Consider the following 24,153-nt stretch of genomic DNA (forward strand, 5'->3'; position numbering starts at 1 on the left):
CAGCAATAGAGACACAGACGTAGAGAACGGATGTGTGGACACGGCGGGGGGAAGGGGAGGGTGGTATGAATTGGGAGATTGGGACTGACATATATACACTACCATGTGTAAAACAGAGAGCTAGTGGGAACCTGCTGTATAGCCCAAGGAGCTCAGCTCGGTGCTCTGTGATGACCTAGATGGGTGGGATGGAGCAGGGAGGGTGGGAGGGAGACCCGAGAGGAAAGGGATATATGTATGCATATAGCTGATTCACTTCGCTGTACAGCAGAAACTAACACAACACTGTAAAGCAAGGTTGACAAAACATTCTTTATGAACATCTCGTCTCTTTAGGACAAAATCCGCTGCTTTAGCCGCCAAGTTGAGAGAAGATTTTCATACAACAACAGAAACTGGACACCTTCCTCGTACACCTTTAGACATTTAGACCTGGACCTTTAGACCTGGACACCTTTAGACATTTGAGTTTACAACCCTACTTTAGTGTGAGTTGCCCTTGAGCTGGATTTAGTCATTTTGTTAATTTATTTCGAACTCTATGCTCTTTCTGATCTCTACGTGCTTTATTGGTTTTGTTTTGGGAACTAGACTTCTGCATATTAGAAACGCCCTTGAAATGAAGAAGTTATAGTAAAAGCTATCAAGACAAATACAAAGAAAAAGAAACTCTCAAGTCCAATCCCCTCACTTTACTATTTCTAAAGTATTTAAAGATCTTCTGCACTTGGTACCCTTGAGATTATCTTTGATGTCATGTTGATTTGTTCTCATTTATGAGATAATTATCACTTAAAATCTCACTGCAATTAAAATGTGAAAATTAGGAGACGCCTGACAAAATGCTAAGTTTGACTACTATGGTATCTTCTTCTGCCTTAAGATTATGGATGTAGCAGAATTTTCCACAACATTACATCACGAGGAAGCACAGTTTATGGTCTGTAGCCCCGAGAGACAGGCTGAGAAAAGTTTCAAGAAACTATTTTAGTTTTACTGCTTCTGCCCAGTTAGTGTTTTCCCACAGGAGCCCCTGTGTTATTTACATGCCTTTCCGTGACTGCGCTGTCCGCCAAAAATCTATTAACATCAATTATGTGCAACTCTATCCCCCATCCCCGAAAGCTACCCATCCCTTCCCCTGCCCCTCCTGGCCTGTGAACACGTGGAAAACGGGGGCCATGACTTATTCCTTTTTTCTCGCCCACAGCTCTCAGCAGAGAATCAAAATCAAAAACATTTGTAAAACTGAATTTTCGGAATCTTGAACAATTAGAGAAAAATAGATATCCTCCAAAGGGAAATAGTAATAAACTAGTATTTCAGAAGCACGACTCTAGATTCTATGATGGATTGGGAAGAAATATTACACACGATCTGTTCTCTCAAGGCGTGGTGGGAAGAAAGTGCAAAAAATAGAGAGAAGCACAGGAAGATATAGGGAGATATACGTATTTACTTTTTTTTACTGGAGTATAGTTGCTTTACAATGTTGTGTCAGTTTCTGCCGCACAGCAAAGTGAATCAGCTATACGTATACATATATCCCCTCTTTTTTGGATTTCCTTCTCACTTAGGTCACCACAGAGGACTGAGTAGAGTTCCCTGTGCTATATAGTAAGTTCTCATTAGTTATCTATTTTATACACAGTACTGTATATATGTCAATCCCAATGTCCCGATTCATCCCACCCCTCTCCTTTCCCCCTTGGTATCCATATGTTTCTTCTCTACGTCTGTGTCTCTATTTCTGCTTTGCAAATAAGATCATCTATACCATTTTTCTAGATTCCACATATATGCGTTAATGTATATTTGTGTTTCTCCTTCTGACTTACTTCACTCTGTATGACAGTCTCTAGGTCCATTCACGTCTCTGCAACTGACACAATTTCATTCCTTTTTATGACTGAGTAATATTTACTGATTGACTAGAAGACTTTCCAGAGCTCAGAAGGAAGAGAAAACAGTGAAGACCATAAAAGTAAGAGAAGGCTTTTAAAGAGATGTAGGATTTACATGTGGTGAAAGAAAACAAAAAGACAGAAAAAACAAAAAACACAAAAGACATAGAAATGGGAAGGAACCATAGCCCATTCCTGGCACAAGAATAGTGCAGTTTAGTTAGAAAGGAGGGCACATGGGGCGAAGAATATTGGCCAGGTACATAAAATCGCGAGGAGATGCACCACCCCAAGGCCAAGCACAGAACCTGGAATGGGAGAGGTTTAGGAAAATGTGTCATAAAAGAGAGGATATAAAACCATGGTCTAGGTTTTTCCCAAAGCACAGTTCTTAAAAATCCAACATGCTTCCCATATATGCATTCAACTCAGTATTTTGTTTGGGGATGTGGGCTGAAAAACAGGGGGCAGAAGTCAAGTCTTCCTGTGACATAATAATGTCTTCATTATCTTTTCTGAAAAAACGAAACAGATGGAAAAGCACTTTTAGGCAGGGAGTGTCTTAATTAGCTGCTTGGGGGACCAGAGGTTTCTGTGTAACTCATGTGAGTCACTTAAGATCAAGTCACCCAGAAGACATCCTGAATCCCCCAAGATGCCATCTGGAACTGTGACAGGGGAGTGTTTGCCACGGCCTTTGCCAGGAGCCAGGTCTCTTCCCAGAAGATTGACCTTCTGCTGTTTTGTCCTGGTCTAAGAGTTCTTTGTCGACCACTAGAAGAAATCAGCCCAAAGGTGGGAGAGAACCTCAGAAACAACTTCATCAGCTCCTCTCACTTTATGGAGCTTGGCAATTGGCTGACTCCAGTCCAGAGATCTTTACTAAACCTGAATGCTTCTTCCTTTTGAGAAAAACACAGCGCATGCTGTTATTACATGAAGCAGAGGACTTCAGACAGGGCACCTCCCTGATGACTGTATTTACCACCCCGGGGAAATAATTTTCCTTCTGTAGACAGAGGGTGTCATCAGCTCTGAATTGCCTATTTGCGGTAATACATTCTATAGGGCAATATTTCATTATGTTTAGAGAGGAAACACAAAATGCAATTATCTTTTTTTTTTTTTTTTTTTTTTTTTTTGCGGTACGCGGGCCTCTCACTGTTGCGGCCTCTCCCGTTGCGGAGCACAGGCTCCGGACGCACAGGCTCAGTGGCCATGGCTCATGGGCCCAGCCGCTCCGTGGCACGTGGGATCTTCCCGGACCGGGGCACGAACCCGTGTCCCCTGCATCAGCAGGCGGACTCTCAACCACTGCGCCACCAGGGAAGCCCGCAATTATCATCTTTATGCAGAAGAAAAATTCCATTCTGTATACCCCCTAAAACAGATAAACCACGATGGCTAGAGTTGGGAGCAGGGAGACAGACACGTACGTAGCTGGCTCTCAGTGAGGTAATGGGGCCCAGCACCACACTACCTGCTGAACTGTCTATATTTTCTTATTTTCGATACTCCTGATGCTCTGGCATTTGGGGCTTTGATCTTGGAGAGGCTGCTCCTCCCAGGGCCAGCTGATTCCTAGAGATAACAAATGACGCCCCTGCAAGCACACCTTCGAGATACAACCAATCAGCACAGAGCCCTCTACCTCAACCACCTCCTTTACCAAACTCTCACACACCAACCAATATTCCCCCTGCCCCGTATCACCCCAGGACCAGGTACCCAACCACTGGGGACCATCGCTGTAGCCCAGAGACTGCCAACATTATTCCAACTGCCCAATCCTAAGCTTAAGCAGCATGCCTAACCTGACTCATCAATTTCTTCCTGTAGAAACCCCAATAAAGGCTCTTGGCCGCATTCTCTCTCTGTCCCTGCTGCCCCCTGACTGACCCGGTGCTTCCCCACATAGCGCTGCCATGCTTCTCATCCCTTGGGACCTCTGAGTATAAACTTCCTCCTTCGTGAGGATCATTTCCGTGTCTGTGTGTCTCACCACGTCTGCTCAAAACATATCCCGGCTACAAATTTTAGAATATCTGCTAGGAAGGGGATGCCAAGACATAGCCCCTGCCATCGGGAGGTTAAAGGATGGCAGTGAATTATTTTAGGAAAACAGGCCAGTAGCTGTTAAGCACCATGGAGACTCAGAAAAAAAGATACTCCTGTTTTTCGAAACATACACATTTTTGGCATCTGTGATACAAGGGCTTCCTTAAAAGAGTATCTACTTAATTCAGAATAAAATCAAGCAAATCCCCAGGGGTCCATGAGCTGGCAGTGACAGGAGGGTACCAGCTGTGGCCACCGCGTCCTCTTCGTTAATTAGAGTAGAGAACATTCAGATTAGTGTGGTATGGCTAGAACACAAAATACAAGGAGACTCGGGTAAACGAGGGCTACAGAGGCAGGCAGGAGCCAGAACACAAGGGGCCATAGATGTCCTCAGAGTTAATCCTACAGGTGATACAAAGTCACTGAAGGCATTTGCAAAAGAGAGTGATGCACCAGACCTATGCTGGAAAGATCATTCTGGTACTGTTTGGATGGGTAAATCAAGTCCACATCACAAAATTATAATACATGCATCAATAAAAGTGAGCCTTTTAACGTTACTAGATTTCTAAGAAAATTTAAGAGATTGTATAGAACAGTCTAAGCCAAAGGGCCAAGGAAATCTTTTTAACCAAGAATGAAACCTTGAAGGGTATAAAGAAGAGATAAACTTATTTATTACTCAGGAACTTAAAGCTTTTATATGGCAACTATACTATATACAAAGTTAATAGACAAGTAACAGATTTAGGGGAGAACTCTTCCAATTCAGAAGACAGAGTATGTACAGCACACAAAGATTTCTTACATACTGACAATTAGGGGATAAAAAAACACAATAGAAAAATGGGTGCAGGAAAAATTTCACAGAAGAATGACTCTGAATGGCCAATAAATATATGGGGGAAAGTCCAGACTCAGGGAAATGCACATTAAAGGAACAATGAGGTATCACTTTAAATCTAAGAGACTGACAAATCAAAAGGAGTAATTATAGCACTGCTGGCAGAAACGTACATATTCATCACTGCTGACAGAAATGAAATTAAGACATAAGGTACTAGGTGTATTCAAAAAGTAGCCTGACTACATCTATCAAAATTAAAAGTGTGTGTGCACTCTGACTCAGCAATCCTCTTACTGAAAATCTCAGCCACAGAATTAAAAGCACCCACATAATAGAAAAAAAAGTTTTTGCAGCAGCATTTACAGGGGCAAAAAAATTGGAAAAATATTGAAAGCTCATCAATAGTAGAATGCTTGATAAACCATCGTGTGCCAACAACCTGTAATATTTTTTCACCATCTCAAAGAATGGATAGAGGCAGGCCAGGTGAGGCACTGTTGAGTGAAAATAATAAGAAACAGAAAAATACAATCAGGTGAGGAGGCAGCTGTGTGTATAAGTGACAAGCACAGACTCAGAAGCTAGACTGCTGGGACTCAAAATCCTGGTTCAACCACCTCTTTCGGAAAGTGTAATCTTGGACAAGTGGCTCAATCTCTCTGAACCTCGGTTTTCTCATCTGTAAAATGTCTCTATATTTGGTTGAGCTATGACACATGAGGCGCTCAGGACAGTGCCTGGCACGTGGTCAGCATGCAGGGAACAGTAGCTGTGGTTACATGGTCCCACTGTCTGAAAGCAAATATGAGAACCCTCATACATGCCAATGTACACGAGGGTCCCCCACCTGCCTCTGCCATGATGTTTTTCTCATGGCATCTTCTCTATTCCTAACACACTTCACCATTTATTTATTGGCTGTGTCTATCTCTGCCCCGCTTTAGAATTCAAGCTCTATGAAAGACAGGGTCTTTTGCCTGTTTCATTCATTGCTATACTCCCAATGCCTTGAACATCTCTGGGCAGATAGTAAGGATTCAAAAAAATACTTGTTGGGAATTCCCTGGCAGTCCAGTGGTTAGGACTCGGCGCTTTCACTGCAAGCAGCAACGGGTTCAATCCCTGGTCAGGGAACTAAGATCCCACAAGCCGCGTGGCTTGGCCAAAAACAAAACAAAACAAAACAAAAACCTTGTTGAATGAATGAATATGTGTATCCATGTCTTGCTGGGAGACTACTGTCCATGAGTCTGGTATTTCTGCACATTTTCTGTGCAGAGGCACTGGCTATCTCTGTTTTGTACTGCATTTTCCAGGATATTTGTATAATGAACAGCTTGGGAAGAGAGAGGTGGGGTTTTCCTTCAGAGCAAAGGGCAGGTTGGCTTAAAGTCCAGAATAATAAAGAGAATGTCTCCCTCCAGGGCAAAGATCAGGCAGGCTTAGTGTTCATTACAAAAGAGGCAGGTTCCCTAAGCTTAGCGTTTCTCTCTTTTTTTTTTTTTGACTAATATTTATTGGAGTATGGTTGATTCACAATGCTGTGCTCGTTTCTGCTGTACAGCAAAGGGAACCAGTTATACCTATACACATACCCACTCTTTTTTAGATTCTTTTCCCACATAGGTCATCATAGAGTACTGAGTAGAGTTCCCTGTGCTATACAGTACCTCTCTTGTGATAAAACCAACCACGTGTGTAGGTGTCGCCTGGCCCTCTCTGTATCACTACATGAGAACTGAGCTGGAGGAAAGGCACCAATCCTGCCACTCTGACTTCTGCTCTTACTGTGAGTAATAAATCATCCTTCATCTCTGGCCCAGGAGTCTCCTGTTTTGTGCCAGCATCCATGAAACAGCAACAGACTAGCTTATTGGCTTGTAAGTCGGGTAAAAATCTAGACGCTTCACAATTCTTTACCCGTTTATGTTCACATATGTCTGTGTATGATGATGTGAACATGAACAAAAACATGAGACAATGAGGTTAGCAAACCTGGGGTATGGGGAGTCGAGATTGGGAGAATAGGAGAAGGGAGGGGAGGAAGAGGCCATGCAGAAAATGATGAGAATACAAAGTCCTGGTCCAAATAAAGATGGTAATGATTGCGACATTGGTCATGGTCAATCCAGCCTTGACTCGACCACCAGCCAGGAGTGCGGAGGCCTCGGGTAAATGGCTCATTCCTGAGGATGTACAGAGGAATCCGTAGCCTCAGAGCCTGAAGGCGTGTCCCCACATTTTGATAGATCACGGCACACACAGCGGGAAGGAAGGACGGAGATCATTTCAGTTAAATGCTTAGAATCCTGAACATCTGCCCAAGTTCCATCTGGAAACCTCCAGCATGCACTGAGAGCCTGGACCAACTTCCATTACACAAAGCTTTAATCTATAAATGGGAATTCTTTGCTTGCTTTAGCTGTTGACTTCACAACACAGCCTTTATTTCTTGTGTAAGAACATCATAAAAAAGTAAAGATTCACTTAGGTGTTGGGCTTTTTTCTAAGAAGGTCTTTGAAAACTTCATACTTTGTCCTTACAGTTCTACTGGAATAATCAGGTCTCTTTTCAGAAAAAAAATCCACTTAAAGAAAGCCTTATAAAAGCCTATAAAAGAAAGCCTTACAGAAGCTACACTGTTTCATGTTCGATTTCTTCTACATGCAATTTATAAGCTTTGGGGGAGCTGCGAACATAGTTATTGCCTGGTTCAAAATACACAGAATAGCAAGGGGAACAGATTTTTAAGAGAATATACGTGAATATACGTACCAGCCTTTGCAACAGCCTGACTTGCCTTGGGACCCTGAGTGCAACCTAGAAGAAGAAAAGAGACATGAAATATGATCGTGAGGTCATTCTCATGTGAGTTACATGAGGGGGTTAAAACCAATTTGAATTCATGCAAAGGGTTATCCATCCTGAAAAGCAGTTTTGACCTGTAACCAGGGAGCATCCATCCCTCTCAGACCTGGCTGACTGCTGAACCCATGATGTCACACCCCCTCCTCACCTGAGGGTTCTTACATCTGTTAGGGGAAGACAGATGAAATGGCCAGGACAGAGTTCATTAGAATATCTGTTTTCGGTTTCCATTCATTTTTGGCTTGAAAATCGGCTCTTTGCTGTTGTGTCTGCTACAACGAGTAAACCTGTCAGCTCAACTCTGATGGGCTCATTTACTCTGCTCAAAACTCCAGGAAACTCTGGAAGCAAAACTGAACTTACCTTGAACTTTCTTACTGTGTTTTTTTGTGGATGATTTGTTATACTTTCCCACCTGCAGAGGAGGGGCAGGGGACGGTAATAACATCCTTATTTTTAAAAATCATATAATAATTAACCAGCCCCTCTGGACTAATTTAAAAGTCCTAGCTGGTTGCTGAGTATTTCTCATGACACATCACTGTTTAAAGAACAGAAGTGTTAACTACCGCTGCTGTGAGTGATGAATCGGCCTTTCTGGAGGGCAGTTTGACAATGTCGATCACAGACTTGGAAAATATGCTTAGACTGTATGCATGCCTTTTTCAACAGCTTTATGAGGTATAATTTACAAACAATAAAATTCATTCATTTAAAACAATTCAATGTTTTTTAGTGTATGCACAGAGTTGTGCAATCACCAAGACAATCAAGTTAGAACGTTTTTATTGTCCTAACAGAAAGGCTCCCAACCCCAGCCTTTGCCCTGGGCCCAGGCAACCACTAATCTACTTTGTCTCTATGGATTTACTCATTCTGGGCATTTCATATACACGGAATCATACCATATGTGGTCATTTATTACTGGCTTTTTTCACTTAGCGTAATCTTGTAGCGTTTATCAGCACTTTGTTCTTTTTTACGTCTGAATAATATTCCATTGTGTGGATACACCACATTTTGTTTATCCATTGGCCAGTTGATGGACGTTTAGGTTATTTCTACTTTTTGGCTATTATTTATAATGTGGAACTTGAACTCTATGAACATTCACATAGAGTTCTTTGTGTTGGACATATGTTTTCAGTTTCCTCAGGCAGATACCTACAAGTGGAATTCCTGGATCATATGATAAATTTAACTTTTAAGAAATAGATAAACCAGTTTTCAAAGCAGCTGCAACATTTTACATTTCCACCAGTATGCACGTCTTCTAATTTAGAAATCCTAGTTTCAGAAAAGCATCATATGGGGGAAAAATCAATAGGAAAAGAAATGAATGTACAAAAAAATTCTTTGCAACTTTTAAAACAATTGCTAATCATTGGAAATACCCTAACATATCCTTTAAAAATGGTTTGGTTCAATATATTATGATACATTGATTAATTAGAATATAGCTATTGAAAATAATACTATGGGTCTATATTTACTGACATCAATGTTAATTTTACTAGACTTCTGTGCTGTTCCCCAAATATTTCTCCAACTCTCTGCCAGAAGGATTGCATTTCCTGGCCCCCTTGTGGGAAGACAGAGCCACGGGACTGGCTCTGGCCAATAAGTTATGAATGTTAAGTGGCATCTGTCACTTCTGCGCCAAGGATTTGATCGCAGGTGTGAGGTCCTCCAGAACTGCCTTTTCTCACCGGCATAGTAATTAGCAACGTTTGATATGGTCACTGCTCCACCAAGCCCAAGATCACACTTGCTGTACCGAAAATCCAAGATGGACAAGTCATACAAGCAAGAAACAAACGTTTGTCATTTAAGTCACTGAGATTTGGGGGTTGTTACCCCAGTACAGCCTGGCCTGTCCTCACTTATACATTCAGCCATATTTTAAGTGATTAAATCAGGTAGCAAAACGCTATCTTTAACATGATCTCATTTTTATAAGTGTCTACGTGTGTAGAATGTGCCCAAAATGCTAATGGCTGTTACCTTTGAGCGATTAAATTCTTCTTCTTTAAACTTTTTTGGACTACCTCAGTTTTGGACAAATTACTGTGTATCATTTCCAAATAGGAAAAAAAACAATAAAGATATTTCCATTTTGTAAACTCAAAGTATAACAGAAACTGGTTTAACCACTATCCTCTCCCTGATCCCTCCTGAAAATAGATAATGCTACTGTACATTACCATTATAAGCCATTATAGAGTCTCCTATTCTACAGAACATGGAATAGAAAGAATTAGTACAGGGTTTTAGGTTGACATCGGCCCTGGCTCCATGAGAACCAAACAATGACTAGGAGGACACTGGTTTCTATTTCTAAAATGACATGGGATGATTGGGACCGTCCAAGGAAAGCCAGAATAAGTTTCCTGGGCAAGGTCTCCATCGGGTCTGCAGGCTCAGCTCAGGCCTCTCCCTTCCTAAAATTGTGGAATAGGCTGGGGACCACTTAAGATAGCCATGGTCAGAAGGGAAGCTCAGGCCTGCGCAGGTATTATGTTCTCCGGTTGATCTAAAGTATTTCTTTGAAGTCTCCTCCTTTGTAAAATAGGTTTTCCAGGAAAATAAACAAGCATTAAGAAGAACAAGAGAGGCTGGTTTCTCATTTTTGAGATGACTGGCCTCTCAGGGGATCACGATGGCTACACTTCAGTCCAAATTTAGACTCGGACTGAACCAGAATCAAAACTTCCTGGTACCAGCTAGGATTAGAAGTGGAAATGACAGCAGTCATCTTCATTGTTTTTAGTTAGGAATTCCTGATCCCTTTTACTGTTCGAGAGTTTTCCCCTTGCCTTGTAAGAACCTGGGAGTGTGGGTTAAGGACAGGTGAGTGACCGACTCCAGCTTAATGTCAAGGGCTGCCATGAATAGTAATCTCAGAGCATGGACCGCCAGATAATAGACTTAAGAGATGGCTCAAATAGGATTTTTTGCTCCTACTGAGTTGAGCTTGCTTCTCCAGCATCAGAACAGATGTCCAGACCACAGTGTTTACTGCGAAATACCATCCATGACCTTTGCCATCAAGGACCATACCACCTAACCGGAAAGAAGTACACTCAGGAACACTTAGTGGACGAGGTAATTTTTACAAAGGAAATGGAAAAAAGAAGAGTTCACTATGTTCTCAGATGACCGTGAGAGGCTTTACAATGGAGGGATGGCTAGAAGTAGTTGTGTAGGATGTTTGTTGGAGTAGAATGAAAGGGGAAGGGAAATTTACAGAGCATCCAGTTCAACACGGGAAGCATGCTGGGAAAAAGCTCAGAATCTGCCTCTTTAGCTCACATGGACCAAGCAGCGTTCCCTACCAGGATGTGCAAGGGTGGCTGAAGACTGCCTCTGCACAAAGAATGTAGCGGTAACACCGTCAGAGCTGGAGGACTGGAATCTCCATCCACTCCATCATCGGACAGTCCAGCCAGAGGTAGAAAACAGCAGGCACTGCTTCATGTTCGTAATTTGGATAACAGAGATGGTATTTTCCCGCCAGAATCGATCACAGGGTTGGAACAAGATTGGGAGGGAAGAGAAGCACCGTGAAAGCGTTCCAGAAAATCCACAGATGGGAAAGAGCACAGGAAAGGAGAAGAGGAGTGAACCCTAATTCCACCCAGGGTGAGGGATATCGTGAACACGTAGAACACACACACACATGCCCATTACGGATGGATGCTTTAGTGACCCGGGTGCCCTGAAAGAGGGACAGAAAGGCAGGGTTCATGCCCTCAGGCTGTACTTAGGCCAGCCTCAGCCACACACCATCAAACGGCTGAAGACAGGAGTTCCTGGTGGGCTCTGTGCCAGAAATGTATCTACCCGCCGGGCTCCATCTTCTGAGGGCATGCTGAAAACCTGAAACCAAGAGCCAGGAACTCAGGAGTCTGCTGCCTCAGAGATCTGATACAGGACCTGACACCAAACCCAGGGCTACAGGCTGCAAAGCACGGGAGCTGCCACCCATCACCTGGACCGAGGACAGTTAGTCTGGGAGGATCCCATCTGGGTAATTCTCAAAAGTTCTCTTCCTTTGGAGAAATGTTGCTGCAGGTTGTCCTGCTATGAACCTCTTGCCCTTTGGGGGGCCCATAACCTCAGCAATGGAAGAAGAAACTTCTTTTGGGGGCTGAAATTCCAAACAATTTTCCAGGCAGCTGGAAAAACAAAACCCAAACCAACTATCCTTAGGCAAGTCACCTTGTTTCTTTTAACCTGTGAGAAACAAGGGAAATGGATCTGGTTTGTGGGAAGATAATGAGGAGGGTGGGACCACCCCCCAACCCCACAAAGAAAGCTCAGGTCTCCATCCTATGGCCCCATTTTCCTAAACGGACCCTCTGCTCCTTAGATACAGAAAGCTTACAGGACCTCCAGCTGGACCTCTGACAGCACCGTGGGCACGGATGCTTTATGTTAGCGCATCCAAGACTTTAGGAGAACGTTAGTTAGGAACACTAAGCCACATACGACTCATCGCCCAGCTCGCGGGACTCCCCCATCCTTCTCCCCACCTCCCCCTCAGAGAAACCAGATATGGCTGGCTCTGGTTCGGGAGTGAGGAAATCTCTGGAATCTCTCCTGTTAATACCCTTCTTCCCCATCCAGCCTTAGGACTCCACTGCAACGATCACACCCGTGCACATAAAGGAGACATTATCGAGTGGTCTGGAGCTCACAGAATCTTTCCGTGACTTTCCTTTTCAAAGCGTTAAGAAAAAAACAAAACTGGTCTTGATTTTCTTTGTTTTCCCAAATGCAAAGGTTCTGAGTGAGAGACTATAAAACTTAAAACCGCAGAAATGCTCGATTCAGGGAATTAGAAATGTATCACCACTGTGCGTGCGGTACCAGAAGCCTATGCTGAACACAACCTATGTGCCAGGAGCTACAAATTAAAATCGTGTTTAAACAAATTACGTTACATTGTAAATATGAAAGTGGCGGTCTTTGGAGGCGTCATTGAGAGCCCGGCTTGGCATTCAGCACTCCTGGGTTCTAATCTAGGCTCTGAAATATCACTTGCGTGCATCACTTCCCCTGGGTGGACTTCCGTAGTTCCCCTGGAGCATAAGCTAGCTGAGGCCTTCCTTGCAGTGGCAGAGATTCAACCAGGCTGTGCATAAATAGCCCAAATAGCTAATAGGACCTGAGTGCTTACTATATGTAAGTGCTGTGCCTGAATCAGCTCATTTTATCCTCACAACAAACAGGAGCAGAAGTGGGTTTGTTACTTTTTATTTAATAGTTTATGATTGTTTAGAAGCTAATAAAAGGTGAGCATCAGGATCCTTCACTTGCACGGTCCCTTAACAAACGGTGGTATTCGTAGTGTTTGTCAAAATGTGTCATTTGCTGTGATTTATTTATCCTTCTAAATAAATGTTTATTTTAGCACTTTTAGCATTTAGCATTTTTCTTTAAGAGGGCTTTGCCCATTATATAAACTTGACTCCTCTCTCAAAACTTAGATCCACCCCTGCCTATGAAGTAGGAACCATTAACAACGCCATCTTGCAGGTGAGGAAACGGAGACCCAGAGAGGTTAAGTTACTTGCCCAAGTACACACAGCCAGTAAGTGGTGGGATCCAGATTTGAACCCAGGCAGTCTGGTTCCACTTGGGGTGCTCTTAACCATATACTTTATTGCTTCTTATTATTTCTACACAGAGCTCCTAGCAAACTCTCCCTGACACTCAACACTTGGTGCCTACTACTACTATGTAAATTAAAAACTGCTTTTGTAATAATGGGAACACAGCTCCATCCTTAGTTAAAGAAACCATGTCAGTTTGAGGGACTTCCCTGGTGGTCCAGCGGTTAAGAATCACCTTCCAATGCATGGGACGCGGGTTCGATTCCTGGTTGGGGAACCAAGATCCCGCATGCTGCTGGGCAACTAAGCCCGCGAGCCCGCGTGCCACAACTACAGAGAAGCCTGCGAGCCGAAATGAAGGCATGACACAGCCAAAAATAAATAAATATTAAAAAAAAAAAAAGAAACCATATCAATTTGAAAGCAGGCTGATTTTATACAAGAGTCTTGCTTTTTAATATTGATTTCCTGAAAGATGCTTTCAAAGCTGAATTAGTCTAAGTGTGGTCCATGCATCACCTGCATCAGGATCACCTGGGTCCCACCCAAACCCAGTGGATGGAAATTGATGGGGGTGGGGCACAGGAATCTGAATGTTTAAAGAGCCCCCTGAGTGCCTTTCTGCAAGATGAAGTTTGAAAACCACTGCAGATAGTGGGTTTATTACACTACGGGTAACACTGTTTACAGAGGAGGTGGAGAGGGAGGAAGGGACTTGAATCTAGCATATTATTAGTAATATTTTCAATTAAAGGTATATAACAAGCTAATAGGCAAGCTGCAACACAAGAATTGCAACACAAGCTAATAGGCAAGTTCAGGTACATTAAAATTTACATATTCATTGACATTTAAACATTGTTCACCAAATACCATATGATATCACTTATACGTGGAATTTAAAACTGGACATAAATGAACCTATCTATGAAACAGAAGAGAATCAGGGACATAGAGAATAGACTGGTGGTCGCCAAGGGGGAGGGATGGTGGGAGAGGTTTGAATTGGGAGTTAGGGATTAGCAGACGCCAACTATTATATACAGAAAGGATAAATAACAAGGTCCTACTGTATAGCACAGGGAAGTATATTCAATATCCTGTGATAAACCAGAATGGAAAAGAATATGAAAAAGAATGTAAATATATATATGTATAACTGAATCACTTTGCTATACAGCAGAAATTAACACATTGTAATTCAACTATACTTGAATAAAAAATAAAATTTTAAAAAATTGTTCACATATAATTTTGAAGACCATAATTACTGAGACCAAAGCACTAACTGCATTGCCAGGCACCATTCTAAGTATATTAACTATTTTAATCTTCAAAATCCTTTTAATTAAGTAATCTCATCATCCCCATTCTCAAGATGGGTAAATAGGGGCTCATAGATGTTAATTAACTCCCCAGTAACTGCAGAGCCAGGATTCAAACCCAGGAAGTCTGGTTCTGGAGCCTGTGCTCTCAAATCCTACATCTTATACACACACACAAATTTTTTTAATAGAGTATAAAAAGGTAAAATCGCAAATTTTCACAGAACTTTATATTTGGAGTCTTTTCTGATTTAGTCATTTTCCAGATGAATAAATAGTGCCGTGAGTTGACGAATGCATGAAGTCACTAAAATGGGCTAAACCTATGTTCTTCTATTCAGGGAAGTTCAGTGTTAAGCCTACTTGGACTTGCAGATGTCAGAGCTTTAATCCCTCCTCCCAGCTCATAAACAGAATCTTTGTTTCAGTGCTTCCCACATTCTTCTCCCTCCGCCCCCTAAAAAAAGTTTTAGGATCTTTACCCTAAATTCCTACCCTCAGCATTTCAGCTGCCCAAGCCTGACAGCAGCCACCAACATTAAGCGCTGACACCGTTCCCTGCACCTTAGGTGTATTAACTATTCAATCCTCATCACCCTGTTCTCTCAAACTTTTCAAAGAATTGGAGATTGAAGCACCCAGGACCTTGCTCACCGTCACAGAGCTGGTAAGTGCCAGAATCAGGAATCAGCCCAGGCACCAAGTCTATGCCCTTAACCACTGACCAAAACAGCTACCATTTCTTGAGCACCCACTGTATACCAGGTCCTTTACATAAACTAGCAGCTGGATCCTTACAAGTATGCTCAAGAGGAGGTGTGTTCCATGCTGTGATGGACAGTAAAGGAAGGCTCAGAGAAGGTAAGCAGCTTGTCCAGACCATACAGCTGTAAAAGGCAAAGGAGAGACCAGCCTTTCTCTCTGGATCCGAAGCCTGCATGTTTCTCCTCCACCGAACAGCCTCCTGGAATTTTTATGGGTTATTCCTCCTGATAGTCCTACAAGAGAATGACCATTTCTTCCATTTCACAGATAAGCACATCCTTGAGGGAGTGTCAACATGAAAGTAACTACGGGATGTTTAGGTAGATTCTGTTTTCCAGATCTGCTCTTCAAACCAAGGTGCTGGGAAAGGGGACACAAAGTATACTTGCTTATCTCTTCTTCCCATCCTATGAAAGCATGCTATCAGCTAAACAATTTAAATACGTGTGTGTAAACAGCACCAGGAGACACAGAAATGCACTGCCTACTTTAGAAATGCACTGTCTACTTTAATCAGGACAGAGCCATTTCTCCCTATAAGGTCTGTGCTTTGAAAACTGTTCCAACCTGTTTTATACTCTTCAAAGAGCTTTCCTATCCATGGGGCATTGTACTGAGATTTCATATTTGCAGGTTTCATTCACCTGTGAGGTTAAGCCATTTAAAAAACTCTGGCAGATACACAGAATATTAACCAGGGTAACTGAGACCCTTTGGTTCTTGATCCTCTGCCCATCATCTGGCCACCTTTAAACTGCTAAAGCATTGATAAGAACCTGATGGAAAGTCGTGTTCTCCCGGTTTTCAGATGGGAAAAGCAGAGGTTTCCAGGAGTTTGGAACTTTTCCTATATGTGCTTTCTCTCTGGAACAACTAGGAACCGACAGCAACAACACACTACCCCCACACACGAGTCTTAAAGAATCCTGTAGTTAACTTGGGGCTCTGGCTCAGAAATGAACAACAAAAAACTAGCAGAAACCCGCGCAGGTAACAGGAGCCAAGGAGATTTGGTTCTGCAGGACTTTGAAGTGGCAGACACAACTCTGCAAGAAACTTCGCCAGCCAGACGCTCTCCTCGAGGGACCAGTAGATGGGGAAGTTCCCGAGCAGAAGGCTGGGGACAGAGAGGAGGTGGAGGAAAGATGTGACAGGAGATGGGGGTGAACCCTCCCTCTCTAGCGTCCAGGATCCTGTCCGGCAGCCACGCGCCCGAAGGAGGCGGTGGGAAAGGGCGGCAGCCCGCGTCCGGGACCCGCCTTGGGCCCCCCGAACTCCACTTACTTGCTCCGAAGTGTCCCCCCAGCTCTGCACCTCTTCCAGCGACCCCGCGCAGAAAGGCAGGGCCAAGCACAGCCCGAGCAGCGGGAGCATGGCAGGGCCGGGGCGGTGTCACCGGAATGCGGCGGGACGCGGCGGGACGCGCGGGGTACAGCGCGGGGTACAGCGCGAGGTGCAGCGCTGGGCTCGCGGCTGCGAACGCGCGCGGCCCCGCCCCCGCGCCCCACAGGCCCCGCCCCCCGCACGCCCCGCCCGGGCCCCTCACCACTACAGACCCCGCCCCACCGCGCACCCCTCCCCGGCCCCGCCTCCGCACCCTCCGGCCCCGCCCCTTCGGTCCCTCCCCCTCGCCCCTCCGACCCTGCACTCCCGCGAGACCCCCGGCTCCGGCCCAGCATTCCCGCGAGCTCCGCCCCCATCCTGCCCCGCGCCCCTGCACCCACACCGGTTACCCCCCTACCCCGCCCAGAGCGCACAGCTCACACCCCCTCCCTTGTCCTTTCCCCCCCACCCGTAAGCCCCGCCCCTCCCTCGGCTTCTTGTGGCACCTCCCTCCACCTCCAAGCCCCCGACCGACCCTCTCTTCCTCTCCCGCTTCTTCATGGACTCGCTTCATTACTGTCGCAGGAGAACACGGTAAGGGCCAGCCTGACCCTCGGTACACAGCCCACCCGTTCACCTGCTATATATACCCCCCATATGTACCACCCTCCCAACTGCTAATATATACCACCCCCTCACCTACTGTATGTACCACCACCATTCCCCCACCTGCCAGCCTAAAGGCAACAAGAGACCTTCTGCCTTCTTCTGAGAGAACAGCGCATTCCCCTTGGCGTCCAACTCTGACGCTCACAGGCCCAACGAAGGGGTGCTAATTTGTAGTCTAATGCAGAATGGCATTAGCAATGTGGTCCCGTTTTATGTGGCTCTGGCGTAAAGGAACAGAAAAGAGGAAGCTAGGATTGGCACCATGTCGTAGTATTTCTGATTTTTTGGCTGTTAATCATGAAAGTGAATGTCATTGTTATCATAGTTACAAACTATCGGTGATGTTTCTGTCTGTCATAGAATAATTATCTGGCAACCACTCACCCACTGACTGGCCTTTTAGAGTCTGGGCGCCATCTTTTTTTTTTTTTTTTTTTTGTGGGACACGGGCCTCTCACTGTTGTGGACTCTCCCGTTGCGGAGCACAGGCTCCGGACGCGCAGGCTCAGCGGCCATGGCTCACGGGCCCAGCCGCTCCGCGGCATGTGGGGTCGTCCCAGACCGGGGCACGAACCCGTGTTCCCTTCATCGTCAGGCGGACTCTCAACCACTGCGCCACCAGGGAAGCCCTGGGCTCCATCTTTGTACCTGGTAGACACACAATGAGTTGGAGCTGTTTGTTTCCTCTTCCAAAAGACAAGCACCTCAAAGACATTTTTTATGTCTCTGTAAAAATTGCATCTAAATCAATACACTGAGTAATAGAAGTTGGCATCAATCTCAGTGGCCAAGAACAGGGAAATGGTTAACTCAAATGATGGAACGTCCATCCTGTGGAATGTTATGCAGCTATTAAATAATAATCACGAGGTCTATGGAAACAGGGAAAATGTTTACAGCATAATCTAAAGGAAAAAGATCACATGCCGTATCGAGAGTATGAGTGTAATTAGGTAAAAATACATATGCATGGACATCAGAAGCAGGGAAAAATGAAAACCGTGGGTGGGTTAGCTTATGGTGATATCTCTTTTTAAAATATTTTATTTACTCTTGTTGAAACGCTGATTGTTTAAACAAAGACATTAAGAGAAGGGGAAATGTTGCTATGGTGAAATAAATGAAAGGAAGATCATTGTCATTAGCAGTTGAACATTTAATAGCCTAACCACTGACTAATTTTAAAAAATGCCACCAACATGAAGTGACAGTAGCTGGTCCAGCTGAGTTTCTGCAACAAAAACACTGGTAAAGGAGAAGGAAGTCAAAGGATTTTTATTTTTAGTTCTTTACTAACCGTGAGTTACAGATGTATCCCAGGCGCACTTAGAAACTTTGCAGCCTACAAGGCTGCCTACCCCCATCCTCATTTTAAAACTAAGGAGGAGGGCCCCAAATCTGGAATCAAGGTTTGACTATTGCCCCCCCACCCCTCGCCGCCAAAGGGAAATACCTACTGGTGAACTGAAAGTTGAATTTGGACAAAGCTGGGTTATTTGAAAGGAAACAGTAACAGCTACTGTTATTTCCATCAATCCTCCAACAGGACTGGGACCCGGTCTTTGTCTCTACCATCCCTCTCCTACTGGACTCTATTTTTGACCTTATATCTGCTCTTGGTCCCAATTTGTCCCAACTGGTTTCAGCAGAGGTCAAACAGTCAAGAGAAGAGTTTTATTTTCTTCATCTGGTAGGACTCTCCAATTGTACTCTAGGCTGTGGTGCTAGCGGTTGTTACATTGTTTTGTGGCCCCTTTGACCAAATGGATCCCACCTTCCCTGAGGGCAAGCATCTTCCACAACTTGTAACACTGTGCTGAGGGTACAGTTAGCATTGAAGAAGCATTCCATGAATGGAATTAGGAGACTGGAGGCCTGAGGGTGCCCCCCACCCCTGCCGCCAAGCTGGCTGTGCTGAGGCAGAGGAGGCCTGGGCTGTATTCACTTTCTAGCTATGTGACTTGAGAGAGTTTCTAAACTTCCTAGTATTTGCAGACTGTAATAGCCTAGGCTTCTGTGTGATGTCAGAGCATCTGCACGACCAGATAGGGATGATCTTTAAAAACTAGGTAGTGTGATACAAATAAAACACAGTGAGACTTCCCTGGCGGTCCAGTGTTTAAGACTTTACCTTCCAATGCAGGGGGTGCAGGTTAGATCCCTGGTCGGAGAGCTAAGATCCCACATGACTCGCTGCCAAAAAAACCCACAAAAAAACCAAAAGAACCCTGTGAAAGGTTTACAAAACTCTTGATAAGCATAGACAGTGATTTATATTGACCTTATAAATATGGATGAAAAAAAATTAACTGTCCTCCCCCAAAAGGGGCTGAGGTATCCCCGTGCATGTGTCCTTTGATGCCAGGAGTTGCTGACTTTGCAGTTTGAGACCACAAAGCTTCTAGAACCTCAAAGCCAAAACCCTATCCTGACTTTTCCAAGGAGACACGTCAGGGGCTTACCAGGCCCACACTCCAGTTAGGCACAAATCTCCAGCCAGGACCCAGGTGCTCATTGGCAGAATCTGGGTCCAGGGCTCAGCAGCAAGGGCTTCATAGTGCAAGAACGAAGAGGAGCTGCTGGTCGGAGAGGCCCCCGTGCCGGCTCTTGCCAGGAAATGGCTCCCCTGTGTAACTGAAGGATGGGCCAGGGATTCCAGAATTTTAGAATCAGACTCATTAGAGTTAGGGGCTTTCCCCTGGTCCCCCACTTGAGACCACCAATTGATGGGCCAAGCTAGTGTAGCCAGGGCAGAGACTGAAGAGGGAAGGCAGGCTGTCCATTTGGTCTCTTTTCTTCTCCCTTGAATTTACCCCCGAGGGTCACCCCCTGGTCCCTCTATCCAGCTGCTCTGAGATTCAAGCCCTTCCTCCGGCCCCCACATCAGTCCCTCCCTTGTCTGTGTTCCTTTCTGAGTGTTTGCAAGGCCATTGTTCTCTTCTGGGCCAGCTCTTTCTCACCTCCCCGGTCTCACCTTTTTATCTACTTACATGGCCTTGTGTTTCTCCTGGACCCCTGACAACTTTGCATAATCCTGACAGTTTCTTACAACTTGCCTTTTTTTTTTTAATCAAAAAATCTGGGGAGGAAACGGATTCATTTTGGCCTTGGCTCCACGGTTTCTCAGGAGCCCTTGATATCTTGGGAGTCTAGTTATACCCATTGTTCACCTAGTTTACAGACAGTGAGTTTTACCCAGACAGAAGATTTGTGAAACTGGAAGCAGAGAATACAGTTTTCCAATTTCTTCTGATTGATGATTTGCTGAATTTATCAACTATTCACAAAGTGTAACACATCATATTTTATTTTAATTATCTGCTTAGAGATTTGAGACCCTAATTAGACTTGATTTGCTCATGGGCAAGGATTGTCTCATGCTCATTTTTATATTCCCAGTCTGCCTGGAATAGAGTCGACATGCAGTGCGTTTGATGGATGGTTGAAAGAATGTGTTTCTGGCTTTATGATGCCCTGTGCTAGCTGTGTTATAACAGGGGTTTTAGACACAGTCCACAACCTGGAAGAATTTACCATTTAGATATGAAGGTGGAACTAACAGACAACATAATTTGAGCTCAGTGGTGAGATGCTAAGTGGAGAGGAGGGTGAGATTGTGATTGTGGTCTAGAATAATTAGAAAAGGCTTCGGGGAGGAAGTGGAAATTATTCTTTGCGTGAATCGGATTTGAAAGCCAGGTGGAGAAGACAGGGCATTAAGGAGACAGGGGAAGGAGAAGGTCCAAGAGTGGAAAAGGCTTTGACATCGGGGAAAAGAACACAGAATGCTGGGGGAAAGGTCCAAGTTTGGGGAGTTACCTGTAGAATGTTCCTGAGCTAACAGGTGGGAAAGGAGATCTCAGTAGTCCCCAGGGGCAAACCTGCAGACCAGTGCAGGCTCGTGACAACGTTTTCTCCAGCCCCTTGCAAAAGGAGATAAATAAATGGAGGGATTATGGTATATTTTTTTCATCAAGCTAATTTTTTTAAAGAACTGTCCTTGTCACTCCTATTAGTGATAGTGTCACTCCTATTAGTGATCGTGTTTTTGTCACTCCTATTAGTGATAGTGTCTCACTGGGGGTCCTTGGGTGAGAAGAGTATGTCCCCAGGGGTGGTGCAGTGGAGGAGGCGGTGAACCAGAGCCTCAGGAAGGCGTTGGGGGGAAAACTTGCCATTTGGGAAATCTCCCAGATGATTCTGAAATCCCGCCCACACCCTCCACAAACGGCACCGTATACCTAGATGTTATAAAAACTATTACTGTTTCAGTGACCCATACTTGCTGCCATTATTAATACTATAAAATGAGTAGTTAAATATATATATTTTTTGCTTTTTCGAATAAACCTTTCATGTTAATGAAACTTTTAAAAAATACATTTTTACTTGATAAACATGTGGTCTAACCTTCTCATGTAAGGAAAAAGTACAATTTCAAATCAAGTCAACTTGACATTTCAGTACAGCCAGGTAAAAGTGAGCAACCAGTTGTAAATCAAGTAACTTGTTCTTAGTAAACCATTAAAGTTAAATTAAATGGCTCATTGCCACATGCTGTATTGATAGGTTATGTTGTTTAGGAATCTGACAGAGACATTTACACAGCCTCCAAAGCTCTCAGTGTAAATTAGGCTCAATAAACATTTCATGTGATGCATTATGCATTTGCAAGAGCACACATACTTTTTAAAAAATTTATTTTAGGGCTTCCCTGGTGGCGCAGTGGTTGAGAGTCCGCCTGCCGATGCAGGGGACACGCGTTCGTGCCCTGGTCCGGGAAGATCCCACATGCCGCGGAGCGGCTGAGCCCGTGAGCCATGGCCACTGAGCCTGCGCGTCCGGAGCCTGTGCTCCGCAACGGGAGAGGCCATGACAGTGAGAGGCCCGCGTACCGCAAAAAAAAAAAAAAAAAAAAATTATTTTATTGAAGTATAATTGATTTACAATGTGTTAATTTCTATTGTACAGCAAAGTTATACATATATTTACAGTCTTTTTCATATTCTTTTCCATTATGGTTTATCACAGGATATTGAATATAGTTCCCTGTGCTATACAGTAGGACCTCGTTGTTTATCCATTCTATATATGATAGTTTGCATCTGCTAATCCCAAACTCCCAATCCACCCCTCCCCCACCTACCCCCTCCTTGGCAATGACAAGTCTTGAGAAGAACACACATGCTTTTTAATGACACCCACGCTGTGGACTCCCCACCTAGGATTCATCTGGGCTAAGTGACTGTGATGCCAGTCTATAGTTACGTATATGTAGAACTCTCTATAGATTTACGTGGTAGGCCCACTAATGAAAAGCCAAAGAAATGTAACCCTCTGGCAGCAGTCTGTACCAGATCTGGACATCCATCTACGCTTTGACCCATCAGTCCCACTTTGGGGCATTTATCATGCAAATAAACCTGCTCACATATAAAATGGTGTAGGTACAAAGTTATTCATCACAGCATTGTTTGTAATGCCCAGAAACTGGAATGAATCCAAACGTTCATTAACAGGAGTCTGGTTAAATATAACATGATAGCATGAAGCTGGAAGAAAGGATGAGGCAGCTTCCTCTGTGTTGCTGTAGAGAGATACCCAATATATTATAAAATTAAGAAAAAAGAGCAAGTGTAATGTGTGCCGTCTTTAGTGTTAGAAAAGAAGAAGATAAGGAAGCATAGTCATGATCCCTTGTATTTGCATAGAGCAATTCTAGGAAACATAGACATAGAAGAAGCGTGTTTGGGGAAGGCAGGATGGTGAGAGGGTGGGAACAGGTCAGAATCCAGGAGAGGAAGGGAAGAATTTTGTTCTTACACATAATATTTGATTTTTTTACTTTTGAACACTGTGAATATATTACCCGTTCGGGCTCAATTGATCAATTAATTTAAAATTGTAGCTGCAACAAAAACAACAATAATAATGGAAAAGCTGACTCCTGAGGGTTCTCTCACATCAGACTTGATCTCACCTGGGCTTGTTGGGTTAATGCTAACCTCAGTAGCACACACGGGAGGGACCTGTACGCCCCGAAACACAGACACACACACACACACACACACACACACACACCCCACTCAATGACTCTGGTTTCCTATACACTCCCTTGTTCTGTCTTTCTTCCTTGCTTTGCATGGAATGCATTCCACTGACTCATCAGGTTGGTGAGTGCTATTTGCGCCTCTAGTAGAGACCTCATCTCTTTGTTTACACGTCTGTCTTCCTTACTAAACCAAGACCCAGCGGAGGGCAGGCTCTGTGTTCTGTTCATCTTCGTATGCTTCGTCAGCCCCCAGCAAGCTTGAGAAATATTTATTGACTCAGTAAGGAAGACTCAGAATGGCCTGCTCTTCACGGTGTGCCTTTCACTGGGAATTTCTACCACACCAGCCTGCATGGCCATAAGACCTTAGACAAAGTGTTTACCTCTCTGGGGGTGAATATTTTCCAAGAAAAAGCAGAATATTGACTTTCAATGGCTGAAAATGTTTTTAGCCCACAGTTATCTCTCTTTATTATTTATTCATCTTTGTGAGAGTTATAATTAAAAGAACAGGGGAAAGACAACTGAATTTGACCCGCAATATAACATTCTATCCGATGTTTAATCTTCTCTGAGAGGATTAGATCCTGATGGGCTTGAGTTCTCATGGTGAGAGAAGCGAGTTCTAATCTGTCACTTTCCCCACTCCTACCTCTATTTTTCTATGCTGGAGACCCTTGCCCCTTCAAAGATCCCCCCCAAAAATCTGCTCTCAGAAAC

The 24,153-nt window shown here is 44.2% G+C and overlaps 2 protein-coding genes across 3 annotated transcripts in view; one reads left to right on the forward strand and one right to left on the reverse strand.

The window, feature by feature from the left end:
- Positions 1-16,867, reverse strand: part of ITIH5 (inter-alpha-trypsin inhibitor heavy chain 5) — a 74,069-nt gene extending 57,202 nt beyond the window's left edge. For both annotated transcript variants that reach the window (XM_079914355.1, XM_079914354.1), the window contains exons 1-2: positions 16,674-16,867; positions 7,589-7,633 (exon numbers count right to left, since the gene is read on the reverse strand). In XM_079914355.1, the coding sequence (XP_079770481.1) occupies positions 7,589-7,633; positions 16,674-16,763 (135 nt within the window). In that variant the 5' untranslated portion in view covers positions 16,764-16,867. The remainder of the gene's footprint in view (positions 1-7,588; positions 7,634-16,673) is intronic.
- Positions 16,868-17,188: 321 nt separating this feature from the next.
- ITIH2 (inter-alpha-trypsin inhibitor heavy chain 2) overlaps positions 17,189-24,153 on the forward strand; it is a 63,803-nt gene continuing 56,838 nt past the window's right edge. The window contains exon 1 of the mRNA XM_079912058.1: positions 17,189-17,306. The gene's annotated coding sequence lies outside the window, so the exon portion shown is untranslated. The remainder of the gene's footprint in view (positions 17,307-24,153) is intronic.

Source organism: Stenella coeruleoalba, assembly GCF_951394435.1.
Source record: "Stenella coeruleoalba genome assembly, chromosome: 2".
Lineage (NCBI taxonomy): Eukaryota > Metazoa > Chordata > Mammalia > Artiodactyla > Delphinidae > Stenella > Stenella coeruleoalba.